The 13,258-nt window shown below is 36.6% G+C and overlaps 1 protein-coding gene across 5 annotated transcripts in view; it reads right to left on the reverse strand.

Moving 5' to 3' along the window:
* LOC124632428 overlaps positions 1 to 13,258 on the reverse strand; it is a 124,067-nt gene that overhangs the window by 5,401 nt on the left and 105,408 nt on the right. For all 5 annotated transcript variants that reach the window (XM_047167267.1, XM_047167269.1, XM_047167271.1 and 2 more), the window contains one exon: positions 450 to 583. In XM_047167267.1, the coding sequence (XP_047023223.1) occupies positions 450 to 495 (46 nt within the window). In that variant the 5' untranslated portion in view covers positions 496 to 583. The remainder of the gene's footprint in view (positions 1 to 449; positions 584 to 13,258) is intronic.

The raw sequence follows: 13,258 nt of genomic DNA on the forward strand, positions 1-13,258 counted from the left end.
TATTTACTAGAGTAATATGAATTTATTGGAATATTTTCGTCATCGAAAATATTTGTGGGGAAATATTTTCTAAACAAATTCTACAGAATTCACGCTTATGGTACCCTGCCAAAGGAATTTATGATATTAGTTTGGATATTGGAGTAGTTTTACCTATTTCCCTTTGAATACTACGAAACTGAATACACGAAATCTCCTTTCAAATCTTTTGCCTGCCAATATAATAATACAATATTCTTTATGGCCTTACAAAATTTACATGAATTTTGTGTTTTTACATAAAAAAGAACTTTTACGTTAGTTATAAATTAATTCTGTTCCATGGGTTTCGGTTCACATTATTACGATCATGTAAAATTTTACTCTGATCCTCATATGTTGGTGGTGTTTTTACAATCATTGCTACTATATTTTATTAAACCAAAGTTCCAATACTAAAGCTCACTTACATAAATGGGCGGTAACCGCCAAAACAGCAATTAGTCTTCGATCCATGGCGGCTGAGTCGATACTGTCCGCAAATTAGATGGATGCCTGCTAGAGTATTCTCATTTCGTAGGACAACCTCATTCTGTGTTGAAAGCTGAAACAATAGAAATACACTGTTAAGAATTTATTTAAACAAAAATAGGTTTTACTTTTATTTAAAAACCCTACACAAATCTTACGCATAAGTGCTACAACAGACGAGGAAAGGAAATTGCATATAAAAAGGGCTTTATACTAATTTACGAAATCGACTTAAAAATGATTTCTGTGATTTTAGTAGATTAACTGCCCTTCATTGCCCTGTTCATTTAGCTAGGAGCAAAAACTAGATCTAATCTCGCTCTTGAAGTCAGGGGCGGATCCAGCCCCTAAAAAAGAATGGACTGGAAATACACATTCCCATTCATGTACACATAAGGCAGTACATTATGAAGTAGGGGTAGGTATTACATAGGAAAGTTAGTATGGGTAGTATTTAAGGGAGAATATAGGTGATGTATATAGCAGAAGAAATGTAAATAAGCTTATTGAAAATAATTGCCCTGTTTTCAATGTGTACATATTGTTATGCCATAAAATTTGACTACCAAACAAATAACATGAATATTACACAGAGACAGCAGTATGAAACTCTACATGTAGATTCTCATATTTATTATGTTAATGTTCATATGAATGAATACGAAATCAACCTGTGAACCGCAACGCATCGACGGACAAAATAATCAGTCGATATGCAAAACGTCGAGCCGCGGTCGCTCGTCTCATTTCGGCGGCCGACCGATTTCATTGCACAAAACCAATACAAATTTTAATATAAACATGTTTGGCCGATTGCTCATTGCCTCCGTAATTATTATGGCATCCCAACACATTAAAACATTGTTATTTTAATTCAATTCGGAAATATATTAACGGCATTCATTTATTCGGGCGATAAGTAATTTTACATTGATTTCGGTTGGAACGTATTGACTATTTAAGAATCGGAATCATATTCGGCTTGATGTTCCATAATCATTTTATTAAAACAACAGTTATTACTTAAGGCATTCCTTCAGATTTAAATAAGGTAAGCTACTTGAGGGATTATTTCATATTATCTTTACTAAGCAGTAGCTCCCCCCAGTCATAAAACGTTGTAGTACATTTCAGTGTCGGCTGTTTATAAAGCTGTATAATTTACGATGTTCCCAATGATTGCGGCTGGCAATTCACGATTGGCATCCTTTGTGGGGTTTTGGCATTTGAAGGCGCCGTTCGAGGGACTAATCTTAAGGCCGCTAACATTAGTGAGAGAATTCTCAGAAATATGGGCGTCCTCGATTGAACTCTTGACTCTTTGTTCGAATAATTTGAAATGGAAATCCTATTAAATGTATGGTTTAATTGGTTTTTGGCGTGTATGCCATATCACGGATGGCACGAAGTTCGAGTGAGGACTTGAGACCAGTACATGTAATTAAGTGCATACCACACCTCTCAACGTGACATCTCTAGGGACGAAGCTCTACGTGTATATGTGGATGCGTCCAAGCCAAATTCCCGGGCAGATTGGCATCCATTGTGCCTACCACGAGCACAGACGGGCCTGCATAGCGGAACGTATTGAAACCATTTGAATGCTTAGTGAGTTCCGATTGTTGGCACCGAGTGCATTGCAATGGGTAAGAGAATTTATAGAGTAATATTATGTACCGACTTGCACTAAACGCCTTCACTGGCGCGATTGTATTCAATCACTTGAACGTATTTAAACTATCGGGCTATCCAGATTCCATATTTAGGCTTTAGGCTTTAATTATAAAATAAATATTATTTTTTCTATTAAAATATTTCTAGATACTTTATTAAAAGCTCTAACAATTTCAAGACTGTTCCCCTAAAAATGACAGATTATCCGTCCATTATGTTAGTCGTCGCGTACTTTCAGTGGTGAATAAGCAGCTATTACGTACTCGATCATAAGACAGGAGTGCGCGTTGAAAGACCCTGTTCCTTTATGGTCGCGTGGAGGGTTTAGTGTGGGCGTGTATGTGTGCGTGCGTGAATGGCTGACGCCCGACGGTATGCAAGTGTTTGCTCGCGAGATGGCGCGGTGATGGAGCGGTGATGTTTGTGGCTCCCTCTCGTCTGGAACTATTCAGCCGATGCTCCTATACTGGGTACGGTCGGCATTTTCAGGATTCAGTTCAGTTTGTTTTTGATTTTATAGCAAAATGTTTGAGGTTTTTTAAGATACCAGTTTTGTAAATTCTGGTGGTTTATTTATTGCTCACCACTATTGTAGTGGCATACCCAGGTTAACCTGTTACATTTTTTGTAGAAATAAGATACACATCTTCCTATATGGGCACTTAACGTGCACATAAGTTAGTTTTTATGTCTTCCTCAGACTAAAATACGGAACTTGAACCTTGTCTTTAAAGTGCAATATGTAGACTTGTGCAGTCGTAACAAAAACCGGTGTAACCTGTGAGTGTTTAATTCTATTGTATTGTCACAACGTGAAGGATGAAACTAAACGCTTTCCGGAATTAGTGGTGAGCTAGCGTGGAGGTCGTTCTGTGTTACATCGTTTTTTAAGACAATCCTAAACTATTAAGGTACTTAATTGTAAAGGTTACCAGAAGTAAATTATTTTAGTATGATATGTAGGCATTGATGACAGCACTGGTACTCAGCTGAATCCGGTTAGATTGGAAGCCGCCACCAACATAGTTTGGGAAAAAGGCTCGGAGGATGATGTAGGCATTGATGCGACACTCTTTGTCTAGAAAAACTGAACGACGTTTTAGGTGTATGGCACGGTCCTTTAAATGTCAGTTTTACACACTACAAATTTAGTATACCTTGATGACACAGAGGGGCAGTTTGACAAAATCCATAAATTGTTTAGTCGTAACTACTGTTTTGCTGTAAGTAGTATAGTTACAGTAATTTAAAGTTTTATTTTAAAATTCAGACAATTGAAGCTATTTTTGCTGCCTGTACAACCTGTATCTGACCAAGTAGGCAGCCGGTCGGTTCATCCCTCTATTCAAACAAAATTTAATGAGGCGTACAACCATACGCGAGTGTGCGCAACTCCTACACGACCCCGCATGATCCATGATAATTAATTATACGCACTATACACACCAAAACCGTAATGATAGCCAACATAAATAATACATTAGCTACCATATTATATTATCATATGCCAACACACAGAATATTATCACGCGATTGTCTGAACATTCATTGAAATTAAATTATACACAATAGTCATTGCTCACAGAAATATTTTTGTTTCAGAATGCCGATCGCAGCGACTGCATGTTTTATTAAAGATGTTAATTAAATTGTACAATTATTTATGCGAGTTTCATTATTCGCAGCCTTAAAATTGCACAAAAGAGCGGAAGGCAACGTAATGGACGGGAGGTAACGAGTATGAATATTTTTGCAGACTTTCTCACAAAAGTTTACCTAACAAGCAATCGCTAATGAGGTTTAATTGAATCACGAGATATGCAGCTCTAAGCATCATTAACATTGCAAGGTTGCGTTTAAAATTAAGGTAAACACAAAAGTCTGTAATAAAAATATGATGAGGTATGATTGTGATCGTCAGAAATCACTTGTTATGGTTATAGCAAGTCATCTCCGGCCATTCGGAGTTGAAGAAATCATTAAGATTGGCGATCACCATTTCCCATTCTCATTCGGCATTAGGAAGATATGTGTGAATGTGCATTACGTTCCATCAGAGTAATCCGAGATGGATCAGCTTTACGCAATATTTAGAGGTTTCCCTTTCTTAAGAAAGAGATTCAAGTACAAAGGAATATTCGTTATTATACGCACAACCAATAATATACATAAGTCGAGATAAAACGATCTTGAAAGACTAATGACATCATTACAGCATTAGTGGCGGTGGGTGGAATTTATAACCCTTAAGTGAGCCCTTGGAGTTTATAGCCCTGTTCTAGAATTTGCACAGCAATAGTCTAGTAAATAAATAAACTAGTAAAGTAGTCAAGTATTTCACTCAGGTGTGTGTAGTATTATGGGAACGTAAATCGGGATTTTCCAGAATGTTTTACGAGTTTCTATTCAGTACCGAAAGCGTAAGCCTCTTTTCAGATTTCCAGACGTCTTATAAAGGCTATAATCCTCGCCTTGGAAATGTACAGATGCGCGACAATGCATCATTTTCTTCACTTTGCTTATAAGGAAAAATATCTTCAATCCTATTACTCACTCTATGAATAAGTTTCTGTATAGACACCCCACCTAACAGCGCATTGTTATTTGTTCAGAAAACCGAACGGAGAAAGAATATTTCGTTACAAACTATCAGTATATTGTACCAGCAAGGTATGTAAATATTTGGCGATCGTTGTCGGTAAACTAGAGACGAATGTTGTCCGATAATTTATGTTGGCAACCGTGCCTATTGTCGGACAAACAACGCGCAGGCTCGGGGCCAAATTTATATTCCAAGTTTGGGCGAACAAGGGCTGCCCACAGAAATGCCCTCCCGACTGAAACCGTTAAAGAACTTGCTAAGCAAAACTGATACAAATGACCGTAAATAATGCAAAAGCTCAATGTTTATTCTTTGTTTGGATAAAACTTGCGAATGGAGGTGGGGAAAGTTCGCCAATATAGTGTGGAGAGTCTGAATTAGATGCATTTGTAGCGAAGGTTTTTGATTCAATAAAACGCAAGGATACGAGTGAATTCGTAGTCTGCGCAGAATATTATGTTAAGTAAACAAGCTCTCGAGGACGGGCACTGACGCGCCGGGTTACCCGCTCGGCACTTTCTTATTGGGGAAATTATTTTCAGCTACTATTTTTAAGTTTGATAAGATGTATTTTTGTAAAACAGTATTTTGCATAATACGTGTATAGATTTTTAATCATCCTTATTGGTTAACACCTCATGTAGTAGACTAAACGTAAATTGACTAACGGTGTTTAGAATCTTAACTACAAAATTAACAGTTGTGTCTCATTATTAGCATTGTAAACGATTTAGCAAAAAATGTCTAGCCCATTGGTATTCTCTTTGAACATGTCATTTAATTCGATGAAGGTAATATTAACTGTTGTGTTTTTATTATTACAGAAGTGCAATATTGCAGTGAGGAAGTTGGCAGGGCATAGATTACACACTCATTCATTCTAAATCAGCAGTTAAGTTGATTTCCGTGTTATAATCTGCGCTGGATGCGAGGCTGCGGCAACTAGTTGGTAATAAATAACGGTTTAGTTGGGAAAGCACAATTTTCCAGATGAGAAGGGGCCGAGACTAGCGCGGAGCCGTTTTGGCTGCATCCCAGACACGTTTTGCATTTTATTCAAAACGTTGACGTGAAGGATAAAGTTTTATTATTTTACTACTTTGACGTGATCTGACTGTACCTGAGTGATGGCGTACCTGCTGATGTGATCATATTCAAATCGGAAACCTGTGAACATTTTGCGAATTCTTTGCGGTTCCGTTTTGCACTTAAATTGAAATTTCCTTTTCTTCAAATTGTGTGAGAATAGGTCTTGCTACTAGAAAATAGCTCGTCAGCTATTCAGAAGCGGTGTGGATTGACACATTATGTGTGGGTTGGGTTAAATAACTGCAGGTGATTTGTCCTTGTAAGATGTGATACTATCATTTTACTTAGGTACCAAAATAGATGCTAGGGACAGAATCGACTATTGAGCCGAATATTGAGCCGATTCTGTCAGTAGGTAGACATCTCTTTTAAAAAATGTCCTATTTGAAAATATGCACGGCCACAATATTTTTTTGTGTCCTATTGAGATTATAGGCATTATAGTAGTAAGGAAATTAAAACCAGACCAAAATAATCTATTAATACAGATACTCAGACAGGCGCATAATTATCTCATTGCATGCAAATTACAAACATGTGGAACGAAAGGTTTATACGTGAACATGCTTAACATACCTAATGACTAATAAATCGTGTTCGAATGCCGATGTCTAATAGCTGAAACTGATCATTATATGTATGTATGTGCGCTATACCTCTGACCTTTACTTCCCTTCACCTTGGCCGTAGATTCGTTCTTGTCATTCACTTTGAAAGGATATAATATTACGATTATTGAATTATATCGGGTGAAGCATACGTAATCACAATATAAATCCTATCACATATCCTGCACACGCGACTGAAGCTTAAAAATGGAGTAACTTCTCCCGTTTTCCCAACATTTCCCTTTACTGCTCTGCTCCTATTGATCGTAGCATGATAAAAAGTATCCTATAACCTGCCCAAGTGTATCAAGAGTAATTGAGCCAAGTTTCGTTAAAATCCGTCAAGTAGTTTTTGTTTCCATAACGAACATACAGACAGACAGACAAAAATTTTACTAATTGCATTTGTGGCATCAGTACCGATCACTAATCACCCCTTGATAGTTATTTTGGAAATATATTTCATCTACAGAATTGACCTCTCTACAGATTGATTATAAGTATAGATAAAATATTTTAGGAAAAATAACTTCAGAGAATAAAAAATCACCAAAGCCATTTACCATTTCGGAGAGATTAAAAATGCTTTCCCGGTTTTAAATGAAATACCTGTACGAAATTCATAATGGGAAATCAAATTGTTTGCTACGCGCGCTACGACTTTGCTACGCGGCAATACACAGCGGAAAAACAGGTCATAAATCGTAGCATACTCAAGGACTACGGGAGTTATGATTTTCCAATACAATCACACTATCAATAGTTTCTGGTTACACGGTTCATAGTTCTACGATACTACGGTGCTACGTACATAGATATGGACTAACAACGCGAACCGTGAGTTGTGTAATAAATTTAACTTTACGAGCCCTAAAATTCACTTCTCGCCTATTTGCCACTAATGCCGTATTAACAGCAACCCGTCAGGCATTGTTGCACTAATGAGACGTAACTATGTTCGTAGTGTAACTATTCCTAATTATGCAACGTTCGCATGACGCATATTTCGCTTGACTCATCAATCTCCGAGATATTACCCAAATAGGTTGAGGTCGGTTTCAAATCATTTTCAGTTTGAACTGGGTTAACAAGTTTTTATGCCATGCCATATGTAGCATATATGGCTGTACCTATACGATACACTCAAAAGTTCAAAACCATCTTCTCTTCATATATGTATGTACTTAGTAAATCTCAAAGAAAGTACACATCATCACAGAAAATTGAGCAGTAGTCTCTACATTTTCCTGACTAACTGATATGTCTGGGAATCCTGCAAGCTTAAGTACAATAGTTCAAATGCTAAGCATGCATCAGTTAAATGTGAGATTGCGAAACGAAACCGTGAGTAACTTCCTCAACGAGCACAGATAATATGGTGTTCCTTGGAAGTTTCGTAAGTCGGCCCACAGCACATTTCGATCAGCATCGCCGTGAGTCACGGGCGCGAGCACGAGGCACGAGGGCGCGCCAACACTGCTTACAAACACTATAAAGAACAATAGCTTCTAACTACCGCCACTATTCGTTGTAACACCCGCCCACCACAAAAATTCATACTATTCAAAAAATATACTTGATGGACGTGACCTCACATAAGGTTAGCGGAGGTCAGATTAGTCACAATATTATAATACGTTGGGCGGGTGCGGTACCTAATACGTCTCAGTAGCAGCCAATTATACGGCTTAGCCGTGTACCTACACTACACGCCATTTCGGATTACAATGTGAAAATACGAAGCTATTATATAAAACTCATTTGTTTTCCCATTTATTTGAACTCCCAATATAAGCTTTCATATATTTAGAAACATGAGAGAAACACAACTTAATTTGTAGTAATAGCTTTTGTATTTACGCACCCGTCTAAAAGGACCAAACAATACGAAGCAAACAAATATTTTAGCCAAAATTAATTCAGTAGTTGTTTACGGGCGCCAGCATATTAGGACAAATAGGTAGCTATCCCGAACAATTGTAAGGCTGTTTACAGGTTTCCTAATAAAAGCGGTTGAATACGTCCTCCTTGTTTATGTATTGTGAGTTAGAAAACAGAAGCACCTAGAGCGAGGTCTGGGAGGTATTGTACCCTCTAACAATGCGATCGATGCCGTCCGCGGCCACACCAGACAAAGGACAGGGGAATATTGTTTGTCACAAAATTTATTATGGCGGTAGACAGAGTGGGACGCGGTGCGCCCAACATATCCAATATATCAGCGGCAACTGTAACGCGCCCCAACGCAAACATATTTACGTGCCGCGCTGCGCCCGATTGTCGCCTGCCTTACTCCGCGTGTGCCCATCACTATAATGCACAAATACCTATTTCTAATAACTATTTCAGTAATCTGCAGTATTTTCTACATTGCGTCATTTTAGTAGGTAAATCACAAATAATGTCGGTTGTTTGACTTATTATAGGCACCGTAGCATATCTATGTGCAATTACTGTGCACATTGTCTTGTAAGTTGGCTATAATGAAGTAAAGACCATGAACGAAGTGTGAATTATCCGCCGTGGGTAAGGGGCAGACTAGGCGGCGACGTGGCCGCCACATTCCTTTCACACCTCACAGACATGGCGATAATGAGCAAGCTTAGGTGTTAAATATTACTGAAGTATTAACCGATAATAACACGTTAAACGATATTTATTAGCGTTCAGTCACGAGTAAGGATATTAAAAACAGGATGTATTTGAATTATACCTTCTGTTGTCTGATATTTGCAATTATTATTGACTCTAGGATGTGATAATGAAATGTAATGGCGTTTAATCATGAACTTATAATTTATATTGTACATAGCTTAATCAACGTATTGATCATTGATTTTAAGTATAGTTGATTTATTGTTTTTTGTGATTATGTTAAATGTTTTGTACATTATGTTAGGGTAAATTAATGAAACCACATGGTTAATGAATCTGAAAAGACATATTGAAAGCATAAATTACAAATTTTTACACAAGATACCTATTAGACAAGTACCGCTGTTTTCTAAGCTATTTCAGTACAGCGCAATAGTACACGCAATTTAGTTTGTTTGAATGAATGCGTGTAAAACGATCGTTCACCCCTCGGACAAACATGGGGTCTTCGCTTCGTTTACTGTTCCCTTTATAAGTCAATTCCATCGGAATGGCGACTACGCGACTTGTTTACACCATGCTTCTATGTTTCTTTGCTATTCTCAATTGGCATACGCATTGCTTTGTTCATCTTTGTACTTAATGAATCAGCCCATCGCCCAAATCAATTTTTATTTGGCCACAATAATCATAAAATTAAATTCTTTTTTTTTTAATAGTATTGTGTGCTTCAACATTAAGTTTTATTAATCCAACCTTGATGATATTTGGAAGTGTTAATTTGTTTTAGTCAAAATGGCGATACTGTGCCTACTAAGATAATTCTTCAAATGAATTCTTAGAAATATTATCTTTGTTGTAGATTCTATTTTTAAATACGCGTAGGTGTTTCGAAGAAGCTTATTTTAATTTATGACAGCTGGAAGTTATATAGTTTTTAATATAAATATTATATGTACCTACCTTCTAATACTACTATCTATCTTCTAATAGTAGTACATTCACGAAACAAATACAGACGCCAAAAAATGAAAAAAAAATCGCACGGGCTGAACTTTGTTTCACAATCGGTGAGAACCGCCATTAAGACAACGGAGAGGATGGGATGAATTGTCGTAAAAAATAATTAATTAAGTCCCCAAATCTGGGCTACGAGGAAGGCTGGCATTCTTTTCCACATTAACATTCTTTTAGTGAATTATTCATGTGCATTTAATTGAATAGCATTTAAATTCATTAGTCTTGCTCCACTCTTATCTAAGAAGAGTTTGGCCATTATCATTTAGGTGTTCATTTTTCACGAAAACGTGATACACAGCGTCTTGCTCTGAAAGATTGTAGCGACCTTCTGTCTTAAAATTGTCTAGGTACGGTAAAAATGCTAGACCTATATTTTCTTATTTACGAACTTTTGCTGAGCAAGAAACCTATTGCAAATATCTTACAAAGCAAAATATGCCTTTACTCGTGGTATGCAAAGTCTAACCTGAAGCGGCCATTATTCAGCTTTCATACAATTTACGAGAGCAGTAATAACCTGGTACCGTCTCCTCTTCATATACCAGGGATAAGTCGCTTTGCATCGTTAAAACTGCCCACGTGCCTCACTAGATGTCGCTACTCGTAAATATATCTCTTACGATATTATCCTAATAAACGTCAGGTCCGAGCACTTATAACGGCACTTTACGATGACTGTACCTGAATTTTGACACCAACATACTCGTAAGGGAGATCCATCGCTTTATCATTTCAAATAAATTCGTCAAGTGTTTGCTGTCAGCTCTTAACGAGGATATTCCTTCCATTTATCTGTTTCAACAAAAATTTTGAATTTTAGATCAGTGAGTGGTACGTCGCGGCTTTTAATGGATGAATAATAGCATTGTCTCTAGCGGTATCCCGTAATGGATTCTCGAATATATTCCTGCATTATTTTGAAAGTGAGTGCTGAGCGACAGCTCTTCAAGGAAACTTATATTTCAATGAAGCTTTCACAACAATAATCGAAGTTACCTGTGGGTAAATACTGACTAAAGTAATAAACTTTGCGATGAATAACAGCCAGGGTAGGTACGAAAACATTCAAGTTATATCGCCCATCATCGCAAGTTTGTAACTTAACAAACGAAAGTTGTCGGCGAACTGAGAACAGATGTAACAATTCTATTGATCTTCTAGACTGGCAAGGTTATCGAAATAGTTAGTTATTTGTTTTAATATCGCTTTGTAAGCGGCTTTCTGAAGGGTTGTTTATATAAACTAGATGTTTAATTAATGGACCTTAGAAATAGAATTTATCTGTAATAAATAACACTCGATTAAGAGATTCGTAGGTACCTGCGATGAATATCAATATATGTATGTCTGAAGGATAAATTTCACTACTCCATACATATTTAAAACGTAGGAAAAACAAAGGATGGCAATAACAAAAACAAAATAAGGCCTGACATACATTATGCTGTTAAGGCAGGTACTCAAAACAATATACAAATGATACTTGTTTATTCAAAAAATGACCCTTTTATTTTTCCTTATCTATTACAAGTTGTTTGATCTCTTTATCAGATAAATTGTTTTGTTTTGCTGGCAGTACCTTTGTACGTACTTTTATATGTATATAGAAAATGGAAACTGGAATATTCACTATTACTGTAGATGAATAGTTATTGTGATTAACCGTTGCTATTTCATTTGCAAGGTAAACTAGCTTCCAAGTTCTTCTTTACTATAAGTATAGTTTATGAAGGAAAACCTGTACCATTTCTAAGTAAGAATCTATGCTAAATAGTAACATATAAGAAATGTTATTTTGTTTAATGAAGTCATGTCCATTAATTGTTGGTTTCTGATCACCTTTATCGGAGCTTTATGGATTCATTTTCCCTTTAAAATGATTGACCAAAAGTCAATTAAGTTAATGTAAATTAAACGAAATCTTCAATCATTTTTATCTGATTTAAAGCTGTATAAAAATGATCCTTTAGTCAAAATTTGTAATAGACTTATTATTTTAGGGTCATTAACTACTGATCGAGTCTACAGCCCTTATAAAAACCCAGAAGTGATGCCTAAATCTCAAACTATCTTCGTCATTTTAACGTTATTGAGATGTCAGAACTACTTCTATAATAAGTATTATACGATATAAACTCCAGTGACGTTTGCACTGGCATATGTCAGCCATGTAATGAGAACTTGACCTTTCTGAACAATAAAATTATAGAGACGTCATGTCTACGGTTGTCCTTGACCCTCAGTGAGGCTGCGGAAACAGTTACCAAAAAACCAGATAAAAAATGTTAAAGTCGTGATAAATCTGCCGTTTTCTTGTTTATTTGATCGAACTATTGTTTGTTTATCTTGACTTGAAGATCGCGTGAAATAGAGGGCGATGATGTTCGGTTTGTGTCATCTTTCATTTAATTTTGTTCAAGGTGTGAGAAGTTGTTATTTTATTGCGAGATTCCTTTTTTTATTGTCATTGGTGAGTCTACATCCCAGGGTTATTTTCTGTCCCATCGAAATAATTACATACTTTGAAATTCACTAAAAAGTTTAACATCACCGACAGTTACACCTCTTTGCTTTTTCCAGTGATTTAAAAAGAAAATTGGATTCGCTTTTTGAAAAAAATATCGGTTCAGATACATTTACAAAGAGTGAATAATTGAAGAACACCTTTGTTGCGTTCATTGCAGTTTCAGGCCCTGGTTCGATTTTAACTTTCGTATTTATAGTTCAATGGATATTCACAGACTGATATTTCCACAGCCAAACAAGGATATGTGTTATTCACGTTACACCCGGCCTGTATTTATAAAGCGTTTGTACATATTCTATATTTACCCAATTCCTAACTTACTACGTAATATTTCTTGATTCTAACGACATGTGAGATGATTAGGTTTTCTCATTTAAATGATGTGAGAAACGGTAGCAATAGCTCTCGCTAATTTCCTGAGATATGTATGTAAACATGCACAAGTAGGTACCTATTCGGGTCAAAGATTGCACCAATGCATCTTGCTTACCACTCGTGATGAGCATGGCAATCTATACAGCAGTAGATTCCATTAATTCGTGGGAAGATTACCAGCTGAATGGAAGGAAAACATTTTATGTTATTTTTTCATCCCTTGTTCGGATGAACGACCTTTGAAAAACGTCTCCCCAT

The sequence above is a fragment of the Helicoverpa zea genome, chromosome 8 (genome assembly GCF_022581195.2).
Source record: "Helicoverpa zea isolate HzStark_Cry1AcR chromosome 8, ilHelZeax1.1, whole genome shotgun sequence".
Taxonomy (NCBI): Eukaryota; Metazoa; Arthropoda; class Insecta; order Lepidoptera; family Noctuidae; genus Helicoverpa; species Helicoverpa zea.